Source organism: Talpa occidentalis, unplaced genomic scaffold, assembly GCF_014898055.3.
Source record: "Talpa occidentalis isolate TD23 unplaced genomic scaffold, MPIMG_talOcc4v2.1 talOcc4.10, whole genome shotgun sequence".
Lineage (NCBI taxonomy): Eukaryota > Metazoa > Chordata > Mammalia > Eulipotyphla > Talpidae > Talpa > Talpa occidentalis.
In genome coordinates this window covers 24,735,566-24,760,356 of record NW_023600993.1, presented here as the reverse complement: position 1 = coordinate 24,760,356, position 24,791 = coordinate 24,735,566, and the positions used below count along the sequence as shown (strand labels likewise).

The 24,791-nt window shown below is 35.5% G+C and overlaps 1 protein-coding gene across 2 annotated transcripts in view; it reads right to left on the bottom strand.

Moving 5' to 3' along the window:
- Positions 1 to 418: 418 nt before the first annotated feature.
- PDCD6IP (programmed cell death 6 interacting protein) overlaps positions 419 to 24,791 on the bottom strand; it is a 41,777-nt gene continuing 17,404 nt past the window's right edge. The window contains exons 5-18 of one of the 2 annotated variants that reach the window (XM_037526098.1): positions 22,092 to 22,245; positions 21,038 to 21,138; positions 18,421 to 18,537; positions 16,138 to 16,360; positions 15,112 to 15,235; positions 13,203 to 13,380; positions 11,163 to 11,274; positions 9,760 to 9,929; positions 6,765 to 7,013; positions 6,294 to 6,428; positions 5,115 to 5,209; positions 3,943 to 4,066; positions 2,399 to 2,592; positions 419 to 1,485 (exon numbers count right to left, since the gene is read on the bottom strand). In XM_037526098.1, the coding sequence (XP_037381995.1) occupies positions 1,311 to 1,485; positions 2,399 to 2,592; positions 3,943 to 4,066; positions 5,115 to 5,209; positions 6,294 to 6,428; positions 6,765 to 7,013; positions 9,760 to 9,929; positions 11,163 to 11,274; positions 13,203 to 13,380; positions 15,112 to 15,235; positions 16,138 to 16,360; positions 18,421 to 18,537; positions 21,038 to 21,138; positions 22,092 to 22,245 (2,151 nt within the window). In that variant the 3' untranslated portion in view covers positions 419 to 1,310. Of the gene's footprint in view, positions 1,486 to 2,398; positions 2,593 to 3,942; positions 4,067 to 5,114; positions 5,210 to 6,293; positions 6,429 to 6,764; positions 7,014 to 9,759; positions 9,930 to 11,162; positions 11,275 to 13,202; positions 13,381 to 15,111; positions 15,236 to 16,137; positions 16,361 to 18,420; positions 18,553 to 21,037; positions 21,139 to 22,091; positions 22,246 to 24,791 lie in introns of both variants that reach the window. The other variant, XM_054693037.1, reaches the window with a different exon arrangement.

Here is a 24,791-nt window from a genome sequence, read left to right as displayed (position 1 = left end):
AACTTAGAAAATAAACAGAATCACTGGAAATCTGCTCATATGCTTAATGTGTTCTGAAACAAACCTCACACAGAACAAATCCAAGAGTGCTCATCAGACAACTCATTCCTTTCTCATTTTCTCATTCCATGACACATGGCTCACTATATTTACTAAAATTTATACAGTGATTAGTCTAACAGCAGAGATTAATATTAAGTACATAGCCTACTCCAGAATTGGTGTATGCTCCCAATAATTCTTTTATGTGCTCCCTGAATTATAAAATGGTCCAATCTTTTAAGGAGCATGATATGAAAGGGCTTATATCTACTCACATACATTGTGCATTAAATGATACTAAGACAGTAAGGTGGGAGAAAGGAATAGAAAGGTACAGTAAATTTTCTTTAAACAATTCCATTACATTAGACAGTACTGTCAATGACATGAATTTATTTTAACCAAGTTAAGGGAAAAAAAGGGAAAGCATTACCAGCAGAATTTCTTGGAGAAGCTAATAATAAAATATTAAGCATACATATTTGTATATTTAGTTGAAGAATCTTTGGTAGCAATAGTGTTTCTTCCACATTATAGGACTTTTCAAAATAAAATGTCAAAATTAACTTACTAATCAGCATAGGAAAGATAAATTATAGTACTCTTCTTTTGGTTTTCCTATAAAACATACTTGAACCTGACTGTTAACTTGTACTAATCATGCACTTAAACACACTGTTTAACTTACGTACATATAAAATGAAAGACTAATACCAGAAAGAAATTAGACAGTAATGAGAATCAATGACAAAACATAACAATGACAACTGTTCTTAAGTAATTTATTTTTAAATTATAAGATTTACAATGCTTTGATTAAGCAAAATAGCAAATGGAAATTAAACCAAGTGAATAAACCAAAACAGAAAGAAAACTATTTTTCTTGAATATCAGTACTTAAGCCATTATTATAAGTATCTGATGTCCCAATCACATCTTGTGTTGACATAAGTATAATCATTTCAAACATTTCAGTTGTGGGTTTAATTTCTCATTTTCAGCTTTTATGAACTGTAATGGAATTTATTTCAAATCCTATTATACCTAATGTCTGTACTGCAATAGCAGTAAATCTCACATGTGCAATCAAATGTGGAAATGGGGCACAGCTTCTAGCCGCAGACAGAAATTATACACTGCATTCAGTACAGTAGAGTACATTATATTAACCAGAACGTAGAGTTTAGTACACTTATTGCAGGGTTGGCATTTCTTTCCCTTTGAACTGAACCAGCTGAGCTTCTGAGCTGACATATTACTGCTGTGTATTACTGCTGCGGATAGTAAGACTGCTGTGGGGGCTGAGGGAAAGGGTATGAAGGCTGCTGGGGTCCTGGGTATGGAGCCTGTCCAGGGTTCTGATGGTACACTGGTGGATATGGCATGTTATACTGGCCATATGCATAAGGATTATAGCCCATGGGCATGGGCATTTGGCAATACCTGATAGGAAAAAGAATACCAAAAAAAGGATTAGTAAATTCAAGAGTAGAAAATATGTATCTAACAACTATTCTAAAACAAAGATTTTTTAAGAAAAACATTTTTCTCTATTTCTCAGTCTATTAGGAAACAAGAGAGGGGAAAAAAACCACAGCTATATTAAGGTAGTAGTGAGAATAACATGGTCCTATCCTATTATTAATTGAAATTAAAGAACACTGAGTGTTTAATACTATCCAGAAACTATTGCTGAAAGAGGACTATTCAACTATGACCAGGAATTAAAATGGAGACCCTTCATTTTAATGTGGCCATCTAATAAGTACATTTTTATTTCTTAAAGTTCAATATTGCACATAAATTTACCATTTATAAAGTTCTAATATTTGAAAGGCAGAATATATTTACTAAGCTTGGATCACATCTTAAAAAGTAGTCAAAGGAAGGCTGCGCTGGGGTCCTGGGTATGGAGCCTGTCCAGGGTTCTGACTTTTAAGATTTACAATTTCCCAAAAAGCTAGTCTTTCAAATATTTGAACAGTTTATCAGAATGCCAATATTTCAAAGTATAGGTACATAAAGAAGGCCTTACTATTTTTGCTATGCTAAGTCAGACAAGGCACCTATCTGCTTATCATCTAAATAAAAACCACAGAAACACTTTCTGAATACCATATAGAAGAGATGTATTTACTATAAACCCATTATGTAAAAACTAAAAACATAAGCATGGGAAACAGCTATTCAACACTAAATAACTGGTGCTAGTATTATTTTTATTTCTGTTAATAACCTGACAATGCAGCTTATTCATGGTACTTCCATTCAGTGAAAAATGGCCCTGTTTTTTAAAAGGTTAACCAGAGCAAAAAACATTAGCCATTTATAGGGATAAACAACATTTCTGCCTTACCCGGGATATCCTGGATAGGTGGGATAGGGGGGTCCCTGGGCCTGTGGAAGGGGAGCTGAACCAGGCGTCTGTGATGGAGCTGGCGCAGCAGTCATAGTACCCACTGGAGCTGAAGCAGTAGCAGGATTTGCTGGAGCTCGATTTGCTGGAAGCACAGGCGGTGGAGGCCGAGCTGGGGGCTGGGGCTTAGTAGGCTATAAGAAAAAGTCGGCACTGACTACAAAATGTTTCATGTTTCTATCAATTAAAGTAAATGCAAGTATATGAGAAACTGCAACATCTAATTTAAATTTATATTTCTAATTCCCATGTTTAAAAGTTGGATTATTGGTCTAGAAATTATCACAATTGAAGAATCATTCTCCAGTCTATGGATACTATATAGCCACTACATCAGTAATTTTTAAGATTTTTTTATTTATTTATACAAGAGCTGGGGTACAGGCCAGATGTGCAAGAGGGTGAGAGGATTCACCAGAGACAGAGTAGGGAACAGAACCAGCAGACTGATGAAATACACTGCTAAGGAGAGCAGTGGGAGTGACAGGAGAGGTCTGCTGCACCATGTGGGACCCTCACTGGCCGGCCGGGATCAAACCGGCGCTGCAGAGGCTGTGGACAGCTTCATAGCACGGCACTCAACCACCTGTGCCACCAGGGGAGGCCCAACGTCAGTAATTTTTAATCATTACTACTTCCACCAATAGTTAGGCATTTAATTATGAAGGAACAGGTCAGGTACAGTTATTAAGGTAATCTCCTGGTTCCAACATTTTTACATGAAAATTTTCAAACACAAGAAAACTTAGAATGATATAATAAATAACATATTTGCCTATTAAATTCAGTAATTATTAACTTTTGTCCATATTTGCTTCATCTACAGGTTACATCTCATGTATTTATCTTATATATTGGCAAAACCATTTGAAAATAAGTTGCAAATTTCGTGGCAATAGTCCTAAAAACTTCATCCAGCATGCAAATCTCAGTATTCTACATAATCAATACCATTTCACCCTAAGAAAATTAACAAGTATTCTTTAATATCATTGAGTATCCCCCTCCACATTCAAGTTTCCCTATTTATCAAAAAAATACAGGTGTTTTTATAACCAAGTTCTAATCAATCTTCAAATATTGTACTTTAATTATTAATAATCTTTTCTCTTTTAATCTAGAATATACCCACCCACCTACTTTTTTTCTTTCTCTGAACCTCACTTCTGGAAATGACCGAGTCAAGTATCTCACAATTGTTCCAATTCTAGATTGTTTCCCAACAGCACCATTTAACATCTTACTGTATCGCTGTATTTGCTATAAACTGAAAGTTGGTTCTATAGACTTGATTAGTTTCCAAACCTTTCTTGGCAAGAAATTCATGAGTGATGCTATACTGTTCGTATTATACAACACTGGAAGGCTGATCGCCTGAGGAAAGTGGCGATCAGCATACATCTCTAATGTAAAGTTTATTTCAGTCTTTCAGCAAGCGATCATTAATTAAAACTTCTATTTACAAAATGCGTTTGCTTACTGACCGGCATGGTTCTTGGCGCTGGAGTTGGAGGAGTTGGCGAATGCCCCCCCGCTGGAGAGGCCTGGTAGGCAGGTGTAGGGATTGAAGGAGCACTAGGTTCTCTGGCAATGCTTTGTTGCAAGTCCCTTTTAAAGACAAGTGTTAAAACAAACTCAAAATAATAGTATTTCATATTACATTTCTGTTGTTGACTAGAACTTAAATATTTCTTCTTAACCACTATTTAATAAAATGAAGTTAATTCCTATTCTAATTCTCAATAACTGAAAAAAATAAATTTTGTTTCAGCGATCAGAGTTAAAGCTGGAGTTAGGAACATGTCAAGCCAGGGAAGTGCTTCTACATACCACCCACTGTTAATAAGAGGTCGTTTTCAGATGGGAAAGCCTGGCTATAACCTATCTAAGGTTATCAGAAATACTACAACTACTCAGTGACCAAGCTACACTTAAATTGCTGTGTTACATCAGTGTTTATAGACAACAAAGCAACAGGTAAGAAAGTGAAACTGTTGAAACTGTTAGGAAAGTTTCCTGATGAAAATATTCAGAGAAATACGGCACTGAGATATTTTATGTTGGGGGACCTCATAATTTATATGCCTTGATCTTGACAGTTTTTGTTCCTTTTTCCTGACTCCAATATATACCCTTTCTATAAAAGTTTTGTTAAATTTTGTTCTCATATTTACCTTTACAAATACAGTATTTTCAGATGGATGCTATGTCAACTTTCTACTGATTACCAGGCATCAAATGAATCCTGTGTTACTATCTTGGCTGTCTCAGCAGAAGCCTTCAGGAAGAAATTTTGCTGACACTTTCTGAGCCTGTCTTCTGTCTTCCCATGTTCTGTAGCTCTAGTTTTATGACAGGAACCTATTTGGCACTTCTAGGTAAACTGCCTGCTTTTTGGCATTTCCTGAGATACGTCACCTTGAGTTACTTTGTTATCATTTCTGTGGCATCATTATACTTCCTACATTAAGAGTTTAGGTTTTTTTTCATCCGTTTGTTCCCAAGTCATGCAATCTGTTTTTGGCTTTGTAAAATACCCAGAAGAAAAAGAAGGAAATTGATGACATACAGCAAAGCTCAACCCAAAAGTCTCTTCACACCATTTTCATAAAAGAAAAACATTTTACGTACAGTCTGATACACAAAACAAACTTACTTTAAGAGTTCATCTCTTTCTGTTTTCCGTGCAAACACTATATCACTGCATTTGTTCTGGAACCTTACCAGGATTTCAGTCAGGTCATTGTAAAACTATAAGCAAAGAACAAACATAAGTAATTTTTTAATCTAAGGAGGAACACATATAGCTCATTTATCAAAATGGCTAAATCACTAAAAGAGTCTGGATAAGAAACATTCCTATCACTTAAGTCTAACAACTTAATATTAAATGTCCTGAGTCCTAAAGAAAATAAAAATTAAAAAAATTATTTTTAGAGAACACTGTACCAAAAATTACATGGAACAGCTAAAAGTTTTCATGATCACATTCCTAATTTCTATAGAAGTTAACTATATAATAAAAACACTAAACCCTCTTAAGTGGAAAAATTAGATCCGCACATTCACTTCAAAAATCCAGGCATCATTCAGAAACTGAGAATTTCCAAAAGCTCTCTTGAAAGTTTTCTCAGTATATCTATTTTGACAAAGTAATTTAAAACAAATTATCTTACTATCCTCTCTATTTAGAAGGCTTTACAGATTTCTACTTCTGTTTAAACCGTTTTACATTATATGCAATGTATTTACATCAAGGTAACTTTATTTAATGATCATTACAGAGTTAAAATACCTAAAGAAAGTATGTTTCTGAAAGCAAAGTAATTGATAGAGTTTTGGTAAAAATAAACACACGCATTTCCCTAAGCTTTTTAAAGAAAAGGCAAGAAAATACTTCAAATGTATGAAGCATTCTGAAATGCTGGCAAATTAAAGTCTATCATAATCCAAACAATCACCACAGAAGATATAAGCTATGCCCGCCCTCCTCCTTCCCCACCACAAATCACTGACTACTCCTATTCCCTTACAGCTCATTCAAACGGGTCAATTTTCCACTGCCACAAAAGTGTCATTAGCTGTTGACATCTCTGGGCTAATTCTTGCTGCCAGGAATGCTTACATCCCCTTTCTCCCTGGTGAAATATATATACTTCATTCTTCAATGATTCCATGAAATACTGCCACTTTGTCTCTTCCCTTTTATAACAAATCTCTCAGAGGCAAACATTAAAGCTAACAAACTCAACATAAAAGATAACTTGATCTAACTGGACACACCAATTAACTTCCCAAACTATATTTTCATGACGATTGTTTTTTTTATACATACCTTCGTGCCCTCCTTCAAATTGTCCACAAGTTCAACAAAGTTGTCATATGCAGTAGCTAAATTCTTCAAAACTTCTTCTCTTAAATTAGCTTCATTGTTACATTGTTTCATTTTAGAAAATTCCTGATGTGAGACCTTGTTAAAAGAAAGATTTATACACCTATATTTATTTATCAAATTAGTGTAGCTCATTAACATTTTTTATATTTTTCCAGCTGAAAGTCATATGATTACATGCAGAAATTACTTGAAGTTTACTTATTATTTCTTCTGGAGAAGCACTACATTTTAAATCTTTCCTAAAATAGTAATACAACAAAATGAGTGGGTTTCTGAATATCATAATAATTACAGATTTAGATCAACATATAACACTTGCAAAAAACAATCATAAATGGGCAAAGATTTAATCCAAGTGTGTTCTTTCCAATTTTTTTAAACAGGAATCTTATTAAAGTATAAAAACTTCACCTGAATATTTTTAAGAAGTTCTTCCTGTTTCTTTAGAGATTCTTGGACTTTACTTGTAAGTCCTCCATAGATTCGATCCAGTTCAGTAACAGAAAGAGCTTCTTCATTTATCACACCATCTTGAGCCAGAGCAGTCAAAAATTTGCTTGTCATGTCAAAATTCACTGATTTTAGGTCATTTTCCAGACCCTCTCTTTCCTTCTTTATTTCATCAAGATTTGTTAATAATGATTTTAAGACATTTACAACCTAAACAATTTAAAAACAAAAACAAAAAAACTTAGCTTTTTGCCCAAAGAAACAGAAGTCAATTTCAAGGGATTTTAGTGGACTCAGAGCAACAACAATAATGATAACAGTATCAAGAGCTTCAATTTACGTAACAATTATTAAGTACCAGGTACTATCCCAGACTCTTAAATAAAATTTAATGTATTCTTTACAATACTCCACAGGATATACTTTTATTACCTCTATTTCACATCACAAGTGGAAAGGTGAGTCTCATTAAAAATTGATATGCCCAAGATCACACAGCTACTAAGGAAGAAAGGGATGCAGAGAGGGAAGTAGAAAGATAGCTATGCAGACAGTTATACATAGATAGAGCATGCTAAAAGAGAGAGACAGAGATAGATACAGAAAGGTACAAATCATGTGTATATTTTATATACTGGGAGAGAGAAAGAGATGTTTATTACACGTCTCTTCATATCAGAGTATGAACTCTCTTATTCACTTAGGCAGTCTCTGACTTATAGCCACATGATTCATACACACCACTTTATAGTAACAGCATTATAGCATACAAGTGTCCTCTAGTGTGACTTACAAGTTCCCCCTTTCACTCATCTCTTCACACTTCTGCTAGGATCACAAAGGAGAACGCCAATCCAACTACTCCCTTCTGCTTGTCCCAAGGATGCTCATTAAAAGACAGCTAGGATGGGCCTCCCCGGTGGCACAGCGGTTAAGCGCTGGGTTGCGAGGCTGCCCGCAGCCTTTGCAGCGCTGGTTCGATCCCCGGCTGCTCCCCGGCCACAGGAGGAGGGTCCCGCATGGTGCGCAGACCTCTCCTGCCGCCTGCTGCTCCCCTCAGCAGTGTACTTCAGTCTGCCTATTCTGCTCCCCGCTCTGGCTCTGGTGAGTTCTCTCACCCTCCCGTGCTTCTGACTGTACCCATTGCTTGTATAAATAAATGAAAATAAAACTTAAAAAAAAAAAAAAAAAAGACAGCTAGGAGATAGACAAAGGCAGAAGGGGACAGCCACGGATCCCATCTACAACCCTATCTTCCTTCTTAGCAGCAACCTTTCCAACTCCAGTGGATCTCCTCACCAACTGACTGTTTCTAAGAATTTCTGTCCTACACTTCATTCCACAGTGCTAGTAAGCTCCCTGATAGGACTTCCTTTCTGAAGACCAAATACCTGAGGAAAAATCTAAAGTTTCTTCTAAATAACACCATCTTTCTTTTAGCCTCTGTTTACCACTCCATATATCCTGAATGTCCTAATATTAATGTTGCTTTTAAAAAGAAAGAAAATGAGTGTGTGGGCAATAGAAAGAAACATGACTTCTAAAGGTCCAAAAAACATCAAGCCACAAGATAATCTAAAATGAAGGATGAGTATAAGAATCATACCTGGCTGGGAACGGTATAGTCTATAAAAAAATCTGATATTAGAAAATGTGGACAAACATCCTACTACCAAATCACTTCCAGGATACATTAGTAAATTTAAAAAAGAGACAAAGCATATGTACAGTATGCTGCTTTGTGAGAGAGTAAGGAAATCAGAATATAAAGATATATGCACACATATACACATATGTATGCTCATGTATTCTTTTCAAAAAGAAAAGCACTAAGGACAAACCAGAAAAGAAAATGATTACTTATAGAGAGTAGATAGAAACAAACTAGAAGGAACACAGATGGTATTTCTCTGCATGCACCTTTTGAATCATGAACTTTTTTTCCCCTCAAATTCAAAACACAAAATTAAACCAAAACCTGAATACAAACTTCTTTGTCCATCAAAGTAAAACATGATTATATAGAAAAAATGTTTTAACTCTGACTATACTCCCTTAGTGGACAGAATGGGCTGTGTAACCAGGGGCATTTATTACCTGGAAAACTCAATTTTCTCACTTGTAAAATAAGACTCTACTACTTATCTCAGGACTGTTGTGAAGACTGAAATAATCCATATAAAGCTGTCAACCTGGGCCTCCCTGTGGCGCAAGGGGTTAAGTATAGCACTATGAAGCTGTCCACAGCCTCTACAGCATGAGTTCGAGCCATGGCCAGCCAGGGGCTACCCACATGGTGGAGCAGACATCTCCAGTCTCACCAGCTGCTCCCCTCAGCAGTGTATTTCAGTCAGTCTGCCTGTTCTGCTCCCCGCTCTGTCTCTGATGAATCCTCTCAACCCCCCACACCTCTGGCCTGTACCCCAGTTCTTGCATGCATAAATAAATTTAAAAATCAAAAAATAAAAATAAAGTGGCCAACCTAATTTTTAACACAGGGTTAATAAAGTGTTCAAACATTATTAGTCATTATTTTCAACTGGTATTTAGGTTTCATGTTTTAACTATTCTTTGGGTACATTATGGACAGAAGAGTAACTAGCCAATCCCAGTTACTTCAGGTAAGTTTCTATATTCCCAAGTCTCTCCCTTTTATAAAATTAAATACTGTGAACTGAATTAAATACTGTGAACATATGAAGTATCTTGAATTTAGCACCATGCTCATAGGAGATATTCAATACATGAAAATTTGTATTATAGCATAATAATAGTATTGGTGTAATTACCAATTACATGATATATCATTTTATTTTGAATATAAACACCTCAGTTGATGTCTGCATTTTTATAAAGAAAGGAATTTTAATAAGGAATGGGGAACTTATTATCTATAATGGCTTGAATACAGATTTCATAAGTTGATGACCACTCACATCAAAATATATCTTCTTACCTCACTGCCTTGCATGGTCTTTGCTGGGTTAGCAGAAGGGATAGCAGCATTCAGCTCAGTTTCTGGCTTACACATAAGGGCAATGGTGTCCCGGTGAGTCTGGTAACGTTCTTTCACTTGTCCATCTGCTTGCACAGCTCTATCCAAAACTGTTCTGAGGTTGGTTCCCTCTGGGGGAGAAGGGGAAATGGAGAATGTTCCCAGATCCCAGCACTGATTTCAACAATGTTTATGGCCTAGTTGTACTTTTAGTTCTCTTCCCCAACTTTACTTCTTTGCCCCTTTTATATGTCCCAATTCACCAGATAATAAAATCTCAGCTCCTGTCAGTTTTCACCTTTTTATTTTCAGAAAAAAATGAGAAAATCAATTATAAAGTAAAAGCACAGTTACACCTTAAAATATACTTGGTGTTTCTGTTTATTTTTTTCCTACAACCCACGTTATAGAAAGAAAGTATTCACTACAAAAACTGTTACAACTTATTTAAATAGCAGTCTTCTCTTGAAAATCACTGATTCAACTAGACATAAAAGAGCGAATATAACTTTAGAAAAATCTCATGGTATTCATTCCTTTTATAGATAAATAAAACACTTCTCCAGCCACTTTGAAGACATAATTTATCTTAGCAAGCACAAAAATCTTAATGATCAAAGTCTTTAAAAAAAAATCTGGTTATAAATTAACTGTTAAAACTCATCTTTTGTTCACTACTAAGTGAAATAAATTACAACAAAACACATGATCTTATAGTTTTAAAATATGAACAGGGCATAGAATGGAAAAAGAAAGGCATATGATTATTTTAACTTTCACTTTATTTTCACCTGAAGAATCTGAACTTCTTATAGTAAACATGGATTGCCTTTGTTTTGTTTTTAATTTTACACTGAAATGTGGAAAAATACTGTGCTTTCTTCTAAGTCCAAACTGGAGTTGCTTACACTGAGTCCACCAAGACTTAAAACACAACCAAAATGCAGTTTTAACCTCCCCCATTGTGAAATTTTCTGGTCAGGACCAATTTCCATAATTTTTCCATTCCCCAAAGGAAAATGAGATAATCACCTCACAGACTTTTCCATCATCACAGGTGGGTTACCTATGCCAAAATTAATCATTCTTTAATTTATGACATCCCTGGTACTGCCTTCAGAAAAATCTGTCCCTTTCTGTAGCCCCTTGGAGCTCTCTTCCACTTGCTAGAAGTGGTACCACCTAATTCATGAATCACTTCATTAAATTCAATTAGATACTTAAAATTTACTCATTTGAACTTTTGTTTTCATAAGAGCACAGTTTCAGTAAAAAACATGTCTCACGCACCTAATTTAATCAAGCAAAATATAGGTACAGATTCGGTATTTATTCACATCAAAGTCATTTTTGCGCATTTTTACCTGCTCTTAAAGGCTTATAGAGCTCATTAGATGGTGTCCTTTGCCAGCGTTCCTTGAATTTTGTTCTTAAATCGTTATCAGTGGCTTCTTCTTCATCCAACATTCTTAATGACTTTTTAAAAGAAGGGAAGGCAACAATGAGATATCATTCCTGGTGTGTAATTTAAAAGTATGATTACTTTAAACAAAGACTTTCAAAATTAAAATAGAACAACTTTCAACCTTCAAAGTCATGAAAGAGAAAAATGATTAGTCTACATGCAAATGAAAGTTTTAGAATTCCATCTCAGTACAACAAACTGAAAATTAACATATAAATAAATGCTTTTTTAATATACAGCTGAGAAGAAAGGATAGTAGGGAGCCAGAAACAAAAGACACAGGGGTTAGAGCCAATGGTATCTGCCAATTCCTGAGAACTTAAGTAGATATTTGCACTTTTTTGTCAAACACTAGAGTAAATATTTTAAGTTTTATGGGCTGTCAATAATCTTTTGCTTTTTTAAATGGTAAAAATAATCATCAACTAGTGAGCCATATAAAAATCATTCACAAGCCAAAATTGCTCCATTGTACCTTGCCAACTTCATAGGGCACTAATAGCTTAGCGTATGAATTTAACAGAATGAGTATGAGACAAGAAACAGGTGGTGCTAGTAAGAGTAGGAAGTCAGGTCAAAGGCACCACCTTACCTTCCCTCAAATTGGGAAACTTCCAAGTGAGTGACATACAGAGTTCACAGTCACATTATTTAGAATAGCAAAGTAAAATGGTAACAACCCAATTATCTTTCATTGATGAATGGATAAATAAAATGTGGCACATACACATAATGGAATGAAATGAAGTACTGACACATACTACAACATGGATGAAGCCTGAAATATTATAAATGAAGGAAGCCCAAATCAAAAGGCTACATACTATTTATGATTACACTTATCTGAAAGGTCCAGAATAAGCAAATCCATTGAAATGGAAACTATATTAGTGGTTTTGAAGAGCAGGGGAAAAGGGGAATGAGGAGTGACAGCTAATGGATACAGGTTTTCTTTTGGGGGTGATAAAAATGTTCTAGAATTAGACAGTATTGGTGCTTACACAATACTATGAATGTATGGAAAGGCCACTGAATATTACACACTAAGAGGTTAGAGTGGTAAATTGTATGTTATGTGAGTTTTACCTTAAAAAAATCATAGGAAGTTGTATGAGATAAATTATCCATGATATTTAAATCAATTAAATATGTTGGAAATTAAAAAAAAAATCATAATTTTTTTTTAAATACAATGACTGAAGAACAAAAATATGGAAGAAATTAGAACAGTCATATAGTACTAGGAGGAGTGTAAAATGGTACCGCTAGTTTGAAAAACAACTAAATAGTCAATGAGTTGGAAAGCTGGCCTCAGAAACTTGTGTATCAGAAATTTCTCACAGTATACTCGTTTTATAAGATGGTCTTGAGTTTCATCAACATGCATTTATTTACCAATAAAATGTGAATGAACCCATTCTCAATCAGAATTCTTCTTGAGACTGAAGGACAGACACTGGACCAGAATAAATTCACTGAGATGATGAGTACTACCCTGTAAAACCCAATGGGAAGGGCCTCCCCGGTGGCGCAGCGGTTGAGCGCTGGGTTGCGAAGCTGCCCGCAGCCTCTGCGACGCAGGTTCGATCCCCGGCTGCTCCCCGGCCACCAGAGGAGGGTCCCACATGGCGCGCAGACCTCTCCTGCCGCCCGCTGCTCCCCTCAGCAGTGTACTTCGGTCCTTCTGCCTGCTCTGCTCCCCGCTCTGCCTCTGGTGAATTCTCTCACCCTCCCGCGCTTCTGACTGTACCCAGTGCATGTATAAACAAAACAAAACAAATAAATAAATAAATAAAACATGCCTCTATTTAAAAAAAAAAAAAAAGACAATACTGTGTTTAAAAAAAACCCAATGGGAAGAAACTTCTAATCCTAATCTCTGGTGAACACGAAGGGGTCAAAGAATTTTTACTTAAAAAGCAAATCTCTCAAAACATACCTCATCTAAGATCTCCCTATTTCTTTGTAGTAGTTCAGGTAATTCTTTGATCAACTGATCAACAGTCTGGATGCCTCCCCGTTCAATCACAGAGTTGGACTTAGTCAATATAGATTGAGGGACAGTATCTCCAGATATATCTTCAATTGCTGCTGGAAGATTAAGGGAAGCTAACACACTGAAAAATAAAAAGAGACATTCTAGCATCTGAAAGTCTAAATCATCTTTAAAACATAGTGTCCTATAGCCAAATCAATCAGCAATGAAGCTAGCACCCCAAAAACGTAGTTAAGTCCTAGCAACTGAAAAACAAAGCAAATATGGAATGTGATTAATATTAAGACAAAATCATTAAATTAATAAGTTATACAAGGTCATAGTACATTAAAAGTCAAAAGTAAGAAAAATATGACAGCATTAAAATAAACTGAAAACTGGGTTCACATCTCAAACTTAAGGAAAGTCTTTCAATCTAAGCAATTAAAACTTAAAAATTGTATCCTAGGGCCTTCCTGGTGACACAAGGGGTTAAGCCCCACACTCACTATCAGTCACTAAAGCATGAGTTCAATTCCCCAGACAGGGAGTTGACCCACATGGCGCAGCAGACCTCGCCTGTCTCACCTGCTGCTCCCCTCAACAGTGTATTTCAGTAGATCTATCTGTTCTGCTCCCCATTCTGTCTCTGGTGAGTCCTCTCACCTTGCCTCACCTGTGGCCTACACCTTAGTTCTTGTATGCATAAATAAAAATAAACCTTTAAAAAAAAAAAGGCAGTCTTTACTCATACTAATTGGTGTACTATAACTGACAAATCAGAAATAATATAGTTATAATTTTATATCATCTAGGCAAAATGTCATAACAGTTGATCTTAATTTAAAAAAGAACAGTTGATCTTAAGATGAATTTTCATCAACATTCAGTTTTGTGGCATAATAATTTTTCTGTTATTTTGTTTATATAATGGGGTGATATTAAACTTACATTGTTTTCTTGCTAGAAAAATGAGGTCGAAATCCATGTATTCAGCAAAATTAAAAATATGAAAAGGCAAACCAGACTAGGAAAAAAATTTCTCAATTACATATATTTGACAAAATATTTGCCTCTAAATTACATAAAGAACTCCTTAAGGATTAAAAAAAAAATTCAATTTTAAAAAATGAACAAAAGGTTTCATTAGATACTTCACACAACATATATGAATGAGTATAGAGCAGATGAAGTTACACAGTATCATAATTAAAGGAATAGATATTAATGCAAAAAATACCTTGCATTAAAGAAATGCAAATTAAAAGCAACAATGAAATACTGCTGTACACATGTAAAAAATGGCTAAAATTAAAAAGACTGACAAAAGTCTAACCCACATATGGTGCAGCAGACCCCCTCCTGTCTCGGCCGCTGCTCCCTTTATCTATATCAGTAGATCTGCCTATTGTGCTCTCCATTCTGTCTCTGGTGAGTCCTCTCACCCTCTGTACCCTGTACCTCTGGTCTATACCCCAGTTCTTTTATGCAAAAATACATTTAAAAATAAAAAAGTAATGGGTGCATTTATTGTTTAAAATTATACTTACAATTTTTTTTAAAAAAATCAATGAATTATTTTCTCAGTTTTCAATCCACCAAAACAAAAATTAATTCAGAATACTGAAGGTACCATGATCATAGCTTAATGAGTTCATTTCTATCTCGCCTCTCCCTTAAATTAATATCCCCTAAAATACAAATTAGCAATCAAATTCCTTCCAACTATATTTGCTAAGGCTTAACAAATATAGTGTCCCCATGAAATGTCTGTATATGTAAACTAAAATGTTCATAAACTATTTAAAGAACAAATCAAACAGAAAACATTCAAACTTTACAGATAAATTTAGGAAATTTAAGCTCTACTAACCCATTTGCCAAAGTGGTGGCTTCCCTCATTTGAGCAATTGATCTGTTAACTAAGTCAACTTTCCTCTGATTATAGGCAGACAAAGCCTGCTGTACTGACACAGGAACCATCTTCTCAAACAGATCTAAAATTAGGAATAGAAATTTCAACAAAAAATGCCCAATACTCAAGCTGTAGAGTGACTTCTTTCCTTTACATTATTCACATGAAGAGTCTACAAATACTAAAGTTAAAGATCAGAAATAAATCACCATTGAAAGTACAAGGTGAAGTGAATTTCTAGGTCACTATATTCACTGACAATGACAACAATGAGAGGTTATCACCTAGTTTAAGGATCATTAGTTAAAGAGTTACATGTTAAGAAAGCACTGTGTTGATTATATTGAACAGTGGTCCACAGTGCCAGGATTCAATTTCCAGCTCTACCACTTCCTAGCTGTGCATCAGTAGCCTCCTCAGTCAAATGCAGTAATAGTACCTATCTCATGGGGCTGCTGTGTGGAATAAATGAGCTAATTTTGAAAACTGCTTAAAAGAGCCCGTTATATGTTTGCTGAATAGAAGTAAAAAAAAAAAAAAAATCACCATTTCCTGAAAATTTAGAATACTATGCTTGAATGTTCAGCTAGAGGCTACCAACTACTACATATATCTACACTACCCAAGGAACATTTTCTAAAACCAACATGACTTCAGCAATTTACTTGCTGAAGTGATATCTGTGGATGCTGATTTTTAACGGTAGAATCGTAAATAATAAAACAAATGTTACAGTGACAAATGCTGGTTTAAAATATTTATCGTTACAACAGCTTCAAGTTTTCTGATTGTTACATAACTTTACAGATTATTACCATTTATTTTCCACCTTAAAATTTTGCTACACAACACTAAAGTTTTATTCTCATATTCATTTGAACAACATGAATGTTCATAGCACACAGTAACAACTGTATCATTTAGCTATAAAAAACAGATTAAACGGAAGAGTAAGATTAAAATGCCTCTGAATACTTGACATACCAGTAAATTTCTGACTGATTGGTACATTGACTGGGGTAGACTTCACAAGTGTGGCTTTGCCAATAGGGTCTAGATCTTTAAGATCTGGTACTCGATCATGATAAATGAAGTCATTATCTTTCTTTGCTGCAGTGAGGGCACGGTTGATCTTGTCAGAAAAATCCTTCACATTGACATATTCATCGTATCGAGATGCCACTGTTTTAATCAATTCTGCTGCATGCTGAAAATAAAAATGTAAAAATAGTTATTTTCTTAACTAAACATCCAAACATTGGTGGTAGTGGGTTGTTTTTTTAATCTTTAATCTGAAGACCTTCATTTCCAGCAATGCAGTTAATGGCAGAATAACCTAGAAATTCTCCCATCTCAAAATACCTCTAAAATTAAATAATACAAAGTAGAAAGCTCTTACATTGGTGAACTGCAAAAAAAGTAAAAGAAATCAGTGGGCCAGTAAGTATAAACTGACAGTGAGGAAGGGTGGCTGTCAGCTACTTCTGTAACCCAAATGACAACCAATTATAGTGCACTAAAAGCCCTCCTGGAAACCTGAGAGTAACAACAGATCTTCTACCTATTACCATTTACCGTGTTGTGTTCTCTCTTGCTTCCCATAAACAAACATGTAAGTGCACTTTTTCCTTTTTTTTTTTTGGAAGACTCATTTGAAATGCATGATCTTTTATTCCTTTTTTTTTTTTTTATAGAGGCATGTTTTATTTATTTATTTGTTTGTTTGTTTGTTTATACATGCACTGGGTACAGTCAGAAGAGCGGGACGGTGAGAGAATTCACCAGAGCCAGAGCGGGGAGCAGAGCAGGCAGAGGGACTGAAGTACACTGCTGAGGGGAGCAGCGGGCGGCAGGAGAGGTCTGCGCGCCATGCGGGACCCTCCTCCGGTGGCCGGGGAGCAGCTGGGGATCGAACCGGCGCCGCAGAGGCTGCAGGCAGCTTCACAACCCAGCGCTCAACTGCTGCGCCACCAGGGAGGCCCGATCTTTTATTCCTAAATACCTAATATCTCCTAATATGGACCATCTCCTTAATACCTATGACCTCATATCAAACTGAAATAGTACTTTCAAAAAATTGGTTTTACCTCTTACCAGGTCCCCCATTAATGACTTAAATAACTCTGACGTGTATTCATTATACATAAGTCACTTTTTTATATTTTCATATCTATATTTTTATATCATTTTGAAAATCCTTCTTTTGGCAGTTTTAAATATCCCACCAAGATGATCAAGAGGACCCACCTTCTAGAGCCAAATAAACTGCACTGCCCAAGAAATGCACCTCATGTGTAAACCCAAATACAACTGGTTCCTGGTCCTAGAAATGAATTCCAAGTGGCAATTTTACCCTTGCTATTATTTCACCTATTGTGATTTTCTTGACTCCGATCTTGTTTTTGTTTCTAATTTACTCAAGACCAGCAAAAATTTCCCCCCATTGTTGACAGCAATGATTGAAAAACTGACTTAATGGTGTAATTATCTAAAGATCTCTGTCAGGTTCATAGGGTACTCTTCTCCACTGAGTGAAAGATCACAGAGAATATGACTTATAGGTTATCTTTTTTGGTCTGTTTTCTGTTTGTCTATTTCTGAGCTCAAATCAAGTTAAAATATTTCATGCCTACTAGAAGAACACCTCCTTATTTTGAGATATGAATCCACGTTTGTGTTCTACATTAACTTTTGACCTACAACTAAAGCTATAAAACTGAAAGTTATTGAGAGTTCCTTTAAATCACACTACCCCAATATTCTCAGAACTGGTCTCCTCAAGATGCCCCACTCCGGCATGGAGAGGATTTTGAGCTAAGAGCACTGAAATCCTGAGGCTGAGAAGCTTGTGTTCTTGCCTAATTTCTTTGCCCTTCCCTAATCTCAATAGAGATCATCCTAAACTTTCCTAATCAGAGAAATGATAATTACCACTGTACTCAAGCTATGGAACTACAAGCCCCTATTTAGACCAAGACTAAATCACAAGTTAAGTAATGCACATCTTTCTGGAACTAGATAGTTTAGACTGTTTTATATTTAAATACACATGGATAAATAAAAGAGAACTGAATACAAAGTTTACATGAATTTTTTAGATAAAATATAGTATTTCAAAAAGCAATCAGCAGGCAAAGGCTAAAGATAAAACAACCACTCGCCCTTGTTGATGGGGCAATGAAGGGAAAGGTTTTCAAGACTTGGGAATCTCGCTTAAAAAAAGAACAGATATCCAAGTTACTTAACATTTATTTCCAAGAGACTTACCTGTAATCTTGCAATCTCTTCTCCAAATTTCTTTTGCTGCTTTGCCAGGATAGACTGGTGGTACTCAGCATTGGCCTGCATGATACAGTGCTTTGCAGCCAAGACAGGGAACACCTCCTGGAAATAAAAATACTGACCAGGGGAGAGTCCAACCACACAAACCACCACAGACAACATGGGATGCAGGAAGAAAAAGGAAAAGGAGACAGAAATTAGAATCACCCCATTAACGGTTAGGAAACAGGTTAGTCATTAGATGTAAACTCAGAAGACGACATGATTTTGCATGAATTGGAATCAACGAATTCATTCTTTACTTCCAATTAAAATAAAGGATTTTTTTTTAAATGTTACAATTTCGGTTTTTACAATTCTCCTTCATTGAGCCATGAAGTCAACATTTTGTTTACAAAGAAGAAAGGAAAACATGCATTAGAAAGAGAAGTAGGATGGACAATAAGAGGAATACCAAGCACATGGCTTTAGAAGCTTTCTTATGAGCCCTTACCCATCCCTTAGTTAGCTAAACCACCATTACTCACATATACTAAGGAAATTGCTCTATTGCTCACTGTTTCATCACATTTAAAAGACAAAAGACAAAGTAAGTTCCCACTTAAATTCATATCCTAAGAGATTTTTTAATAAAGATGATTTTTAGCCATATAAAAATTTAGTATCACATAAACACTAACAATTCAGTATTATATACTCAAAAACACACAACAAACAGAGAAATACACTAAATTAATGATAGTGTTATTTTGCTCCAATTTGGGGGGGGGGGATCCAATTTTTTTTTTTTTTTTTTTGCACATAGAAGAACTGGGATGCAGGCCAGAGTTGTGGGGGGTGAGACGTTTCACAAGAGACAGAGCGGGGAGCAGAACAGGTGGATTTACTGAAATATACTACTGAGGGGAGCAGCAGGCCAGACAGGAGGGGTATGCTGTGCCATGTGGGTTAGCTCCCTGGTGGGGGATTGAACCCAGGCCACCGTGGTGAAAGCACTGAGACTTAACGCCTAGGCCACCAGGGAGGCCCCAAAATTCATTTTAAAAGATCCAAAAACATGAACCAGAAAGGCAGTTATGTTGGCGGAGGTTCTTCTAAAATATCACATCCCAACAGGCAACTTCTTAATTCTATTACTTAAGAAATAACATGCTATACAAAATCCAAGATATATACTAGACAGTCTCTGTCTAGACAAAGAAAATAATAGAATCAAAAACCAAATTACTACCTTGTGTGCTTTCCTGACTCCCAGTGAATAATTTCCTAGCTTCCTGGATCACTACTTGCAGATATTTCAGTTTTATAACTAGAATATGAAAATACTTATGAGCTTTATTAGTAAAAAAGGCCAAAATAAAAGACATCTAACTCTCAAACTGCACTCATGCCACTTTTCAAGGTAAGGCTGGAACAACTTGGTACTTAAACAGGAGATTTTCAAGGAATACCAGGAATGCTGCCGAGGTGGCTTCCGAATCTTTGTAGGTGACATTCTTCTCTCCGTGACAGGACTGAACTAAAGGCCCAACAGGAGGTAACGGCACACTGTGCAGCTGAACATGAACTCTTTCAGATGAGAAAAAGATGAGAAGCGATTCCATGGCCAAGAGTCCTGGGCAAATTTCTATTCATCTCTTGGTGTATTTTAAATCTCCAGGAATCTTCACATAAATTCCTCATTGTTCAATTTCTGACTACACTAATGTGTATTATTGATGCACTAAACATGCTTTTTTTACTGCACCAAAGAGTCTGCAATTTCATAATTAACAAAGATTTTTGAATGACTTACAAAACAATAAATTCCCCCATAAAAGATCATGTAACAAATACCATAAGCTATCATATAAATGATACTAACTTCTTGAGTATTTCTGTAAAAGAGTAACTGAAACATACTACATACATTTCACTCAATCTGTAAGTGTCCTTTTTTAACCATTCTAAATTTACTTGTTAGTCTAATCATCTACATTGTCGTTTACAAATGAACATCATGACCAATCTTTTCAAATGCTACTTCAGAAAAGTGTACATTAAAACAATACTTCCTGTGATGTCTGGATTAAGATGATGTTTTCTTTAGCTGTCCAATAGCAGCCCAATTTCTATCCCTGTTGACAAAACTTAATTCTAATCAAAGTACTGGATGAATTTGTTAAATTTTCTTTTCCTTTTTTCCTTATGTCTGTTTTTGCGCTTTAAGACTCATCTTTAAGAAAACAGGACAATAATTAAAAGTGTGAAGAATCAACATGCATAAGTATTCATGCTTGTACCCAATCACTAAAGATTCAGAAATACAAAAAGCCATTACTTGATTAAATTTTTGGAAACAGATGTTCAAAAATTTCCAGGAATTTTAGCTTAGAAAAGCAAGTTTAGTCAAGAGTAGAGGCAAAAGTATCCCCTAAATATAAAGGAACACTTCATGCATCTTAAATAAAAAGGTATCACTGCAAACAGATTCTTCAAATGCCTCTCCTGAAATTTCAAATTTCTTTATAAAATATAACTTTCAACTTGCTTCTTGTACAAAGAAGTGTACAAATATTTCCGCATGCAAAATAACCAAGTGTTTACAAAAACAATAACTAACCTTGGGGAGAGTATCTTTGTACTGACACTGTTTGAAAGCATCACCAAAATAATCGGCAGCTTGATTAGCCAATTTAGCTATGATGGCATCTTTCATTTTATCTGGAATAAAATAGTGAATTTACCATTATAAATAGTTAAAATAAATATGAAATATCTGATGTATCATAATCACTCATTTCAGACAGTGAGATCGAAAGTTTGCATATTTGTCTTTAAAAAATGTTTACTGAGGAAATCAATTCTTCCACATAAAATCAGGCAAATCAAAACAGTAAAGATAGATGAATGGTTGCCAAATGATGGAAGAAAGGGAACTAAAGAATAAATGCCATTGGGTATGGGGTTTCTTTTCAGCTGATGGTAATATTCTAAAATAAGAAAGTGGTAGTGGTCGCAAAACATTGAATTATATACTTCAAAAGGGTGAATTTTACTGTATATGAATTATATCTCAATATAAGCTGCTGTTTTAAAAGAAAAAAATTATTCCAGTTAATGCTGTTTCTACGTGATTGTTCCCATATTTTCAATTTCTCTGTACTTACTCATGTAGCCCATATTCCATCTCTCATACTAACTTAAGAGTTCCATATTCACAGGTCAGGGAAACTGCCTGGATGGCGCCTTCTTATCAATTAGGACTGATTTAAATAAGACCTCCTAAAAGAAACTTCCTGATCAGCACATCGAAAATTAGCAAAATACCCCCTACATCTTTACCCCACAGCCAGACCACCAGTCATCTTATCGTCTATTATAGCACTTATCCCTAGAATTCTTTGGCTCTTTCATCTCTGGCTTATCCTCCCCGCACTAAAAATTTTGTAAACTTTCTGAAACTAGAAATCTTATCTAGAGCCCAGAGTGGTGACTGGTACACAGTAGGTATCCCATAATATTTGCTGAATGAATGCATTTGACACATTACAAACTTACATAAACATTACTCCAGAGTTTAGTGTTTTCCTACAGTAGCTCACTATCACCTTCTTATTTTAAAAGCCTATCACTTCTTTTCACATGCAACCAAATGGAGAATGAATTGAAATTACCTCTTGTGGCCTTTAAAAAAAATACTTCTTGGGCCTGTGCCAGCATAATAAGACTGAGAGTCCCAACAGTATCTGGAGAAATGTCCACAGTAGGCTCTCGATTTAAGGCAGATAAAACCGTCTCTTTAATATGTAAAAAGGCACCACTTGCGAACTACAGGGAAGAAAAAGAATTTCTTGAAAATCTACAGAAACATAGAGCAAGACTTAATTTTCTACTGTTACACACAAAATCATTTCAAATATGAACAGTTGAACGATTATTTAAATTTTTAGATTGTGTGAAACATCTAAATTCAGTTGAACGATTATTTTATTTAAATTTTTAGATTGTGTGAAACATCTAAAATATCTGACCTACAGACAAAAAAAAGAGTATTTTTCTGAAACACTAGCATAATGGAGATTTTAACAAAGATTAAAAATAAATATTGCAGTAAAAAAAGTAAATTAATGGAACAAATTGATTAAGCTTTTTTTAGATATATTTTCTCAAAACTAACATGAAAATGTTGGCAGGGATAAAACATTAATATTTTTAGTACTGAAATGCTCATTTTGGCACCAAATTTATCTCTCAAATAATTAAGCAGCACTTAGGGGATACTTAAAATACTACAGTTCTCTGAGGAACAGCATCACTCTCCACTGCTAATGATTTCTATTTGACTTTCTAAGCTCTCTTGTAAAATGTTCCCCATCTGATTTTCCTTCCCAATTACAGTTTTGCTGAGCTTAATACTAACTTAACTTTGCTTTTAGGAAACAAATTACATTGGAGAAAAAAGTGCGATTAAAAGGTGTCATGGTTATACAGACAGGTTATGGTAGAAGTAACGTAGGGCTAACTGTATGTAGGGTAAAGAAAATGTCAGGCTTTTCTGCCCTTCCGCCATCAGGATAGATGATGGATCCTTGCCTGAATGCATGCCTGATGGCGGGCACCTGGAATAGGGTGTGGGCATAGGTAGATGGGATTCAGCTGAGCTAAGACTGTGCTTTTAAGGGCGGCGTCATGGGGGGACGCCAGCAGCAGCAGCAGCAGCAGCACCTGAAGGAGAAGCCGAAGCAGAAGCAGAGAACGCCAGAGAGCCCAGATAGAGTGAAGACTTGCTGGGGGCTGGGAGGTCTGCCAGCCTCCCAGCCCCCCAGCCAGCACCCCTGCCTGCCATATGCCTGGTGAACCCCAAATAAAAAACCTGCAAAACTACTGAGGACTCTGACTCCTCCTTTACCCGGTCTGCATGGGATCAGAAAACCTGCACTGTGCCCATGTCCTGCCTTACACTGTATTATAATGAATTTCAGTTATGAAATTCTGTAAAATTAGAACAGCTACAAGCAGTGATCAGCTAACCTTGCTTAGTAAACCAATCACAAATTAGGAAGGACAGCAAGGGATCCAGTTTCTCATTCACAAATATGGAACTGGAAGCCTAGATAAGTCAAAAAAAACTTAAACAAGAGTTTAAGGGTTCTTGGGGGCCAACAACCTAGACAAAGATTTAGATCTTTCAATACCACCAGTTCTCTTTCCACTGCATTTAAGTGACCTGATGTGAACTACAAAAGTAATTCAAAGATTGGAATGTTTCAGTAATTCAGGATGCCCCTCTAAAATCTCACATGCCAATTAAATGAGTTACAGTGAACAGAAAACTAAAATTTTACTTCATTATCACATTTTAAATATTTGCCACCTATAGCCTCCAAAGGAAAAAGATTAGGCATCATGTTTGTCATCTGTGCTCATCCAAACTGTATGGTAAGTAACAATTTGGAGTATACTGTTTGCTTGAAATGTATTTTCCTCTTGCTTTCCTAGAACTGAATTCCTCACCTCTCCACTAAATTTAAACACTGTGAAAAATCCCAGCCCATCTCTAAGAAATGCAGATTCCACAGCCATGGGAGAAAGAGAAAACACTTGAATTCCATAAAATTTGAAATCAGAACACCTGGACCTCTTAACTAACATTTCTAAGCTTTAATCTTCTTGTCATTAAAATGAAGACAGATATTTAACATGGCTGTCAAGGCTTATCTGTGTCAAATAATATACATGAAAACACTTTGTATATTATAAAGTGTTACAAAACATGAAGATGACTCAAGATATCACTTAAAAATAATCACTTATTGTTCACTGAATTGAAACAAAAAAATTAAAAGCTGAGTAAACAACAATTGCCAGAAGTTAATATGCCATATTAGTAAATAATAGTACCTAAAATATAAATGTAGCTAATTTAAAAACATTACATATATGACATTTAAATATGACCTCTCCACAAGCCTCAGTTAAAATTTTCTTGCCAAGAAGTCTTAATTTTTGTCACAGTGAAGAATTTTGTATGTCTCACACTAAGAAAAAATATATAAAAAGAATGTACATATTGTTTAAATGAGGTCATTTATTTAAAAGGGTAAATTTAGCAAGGATTTCATGTCATACATTTAATCATTTGTTCTCCCAACATTTACTGAGCCTTTATTATGTGCCAGGCACTGTGCTAGGTGCTGGGTATATGGGGACGGTGGGTATATGGGGACGGGGAAGCTGTGTACAAGTAAGCAGTTTACCTATGGGCTTCAAAAATATGAATCAATTCAATAAAAGTACATTATTTTTCAAGGAAAGGCCTGTGTATAAAGAAACATTTCTAAACCTAAATGCATGTTATTAACTCAACTTAGTGT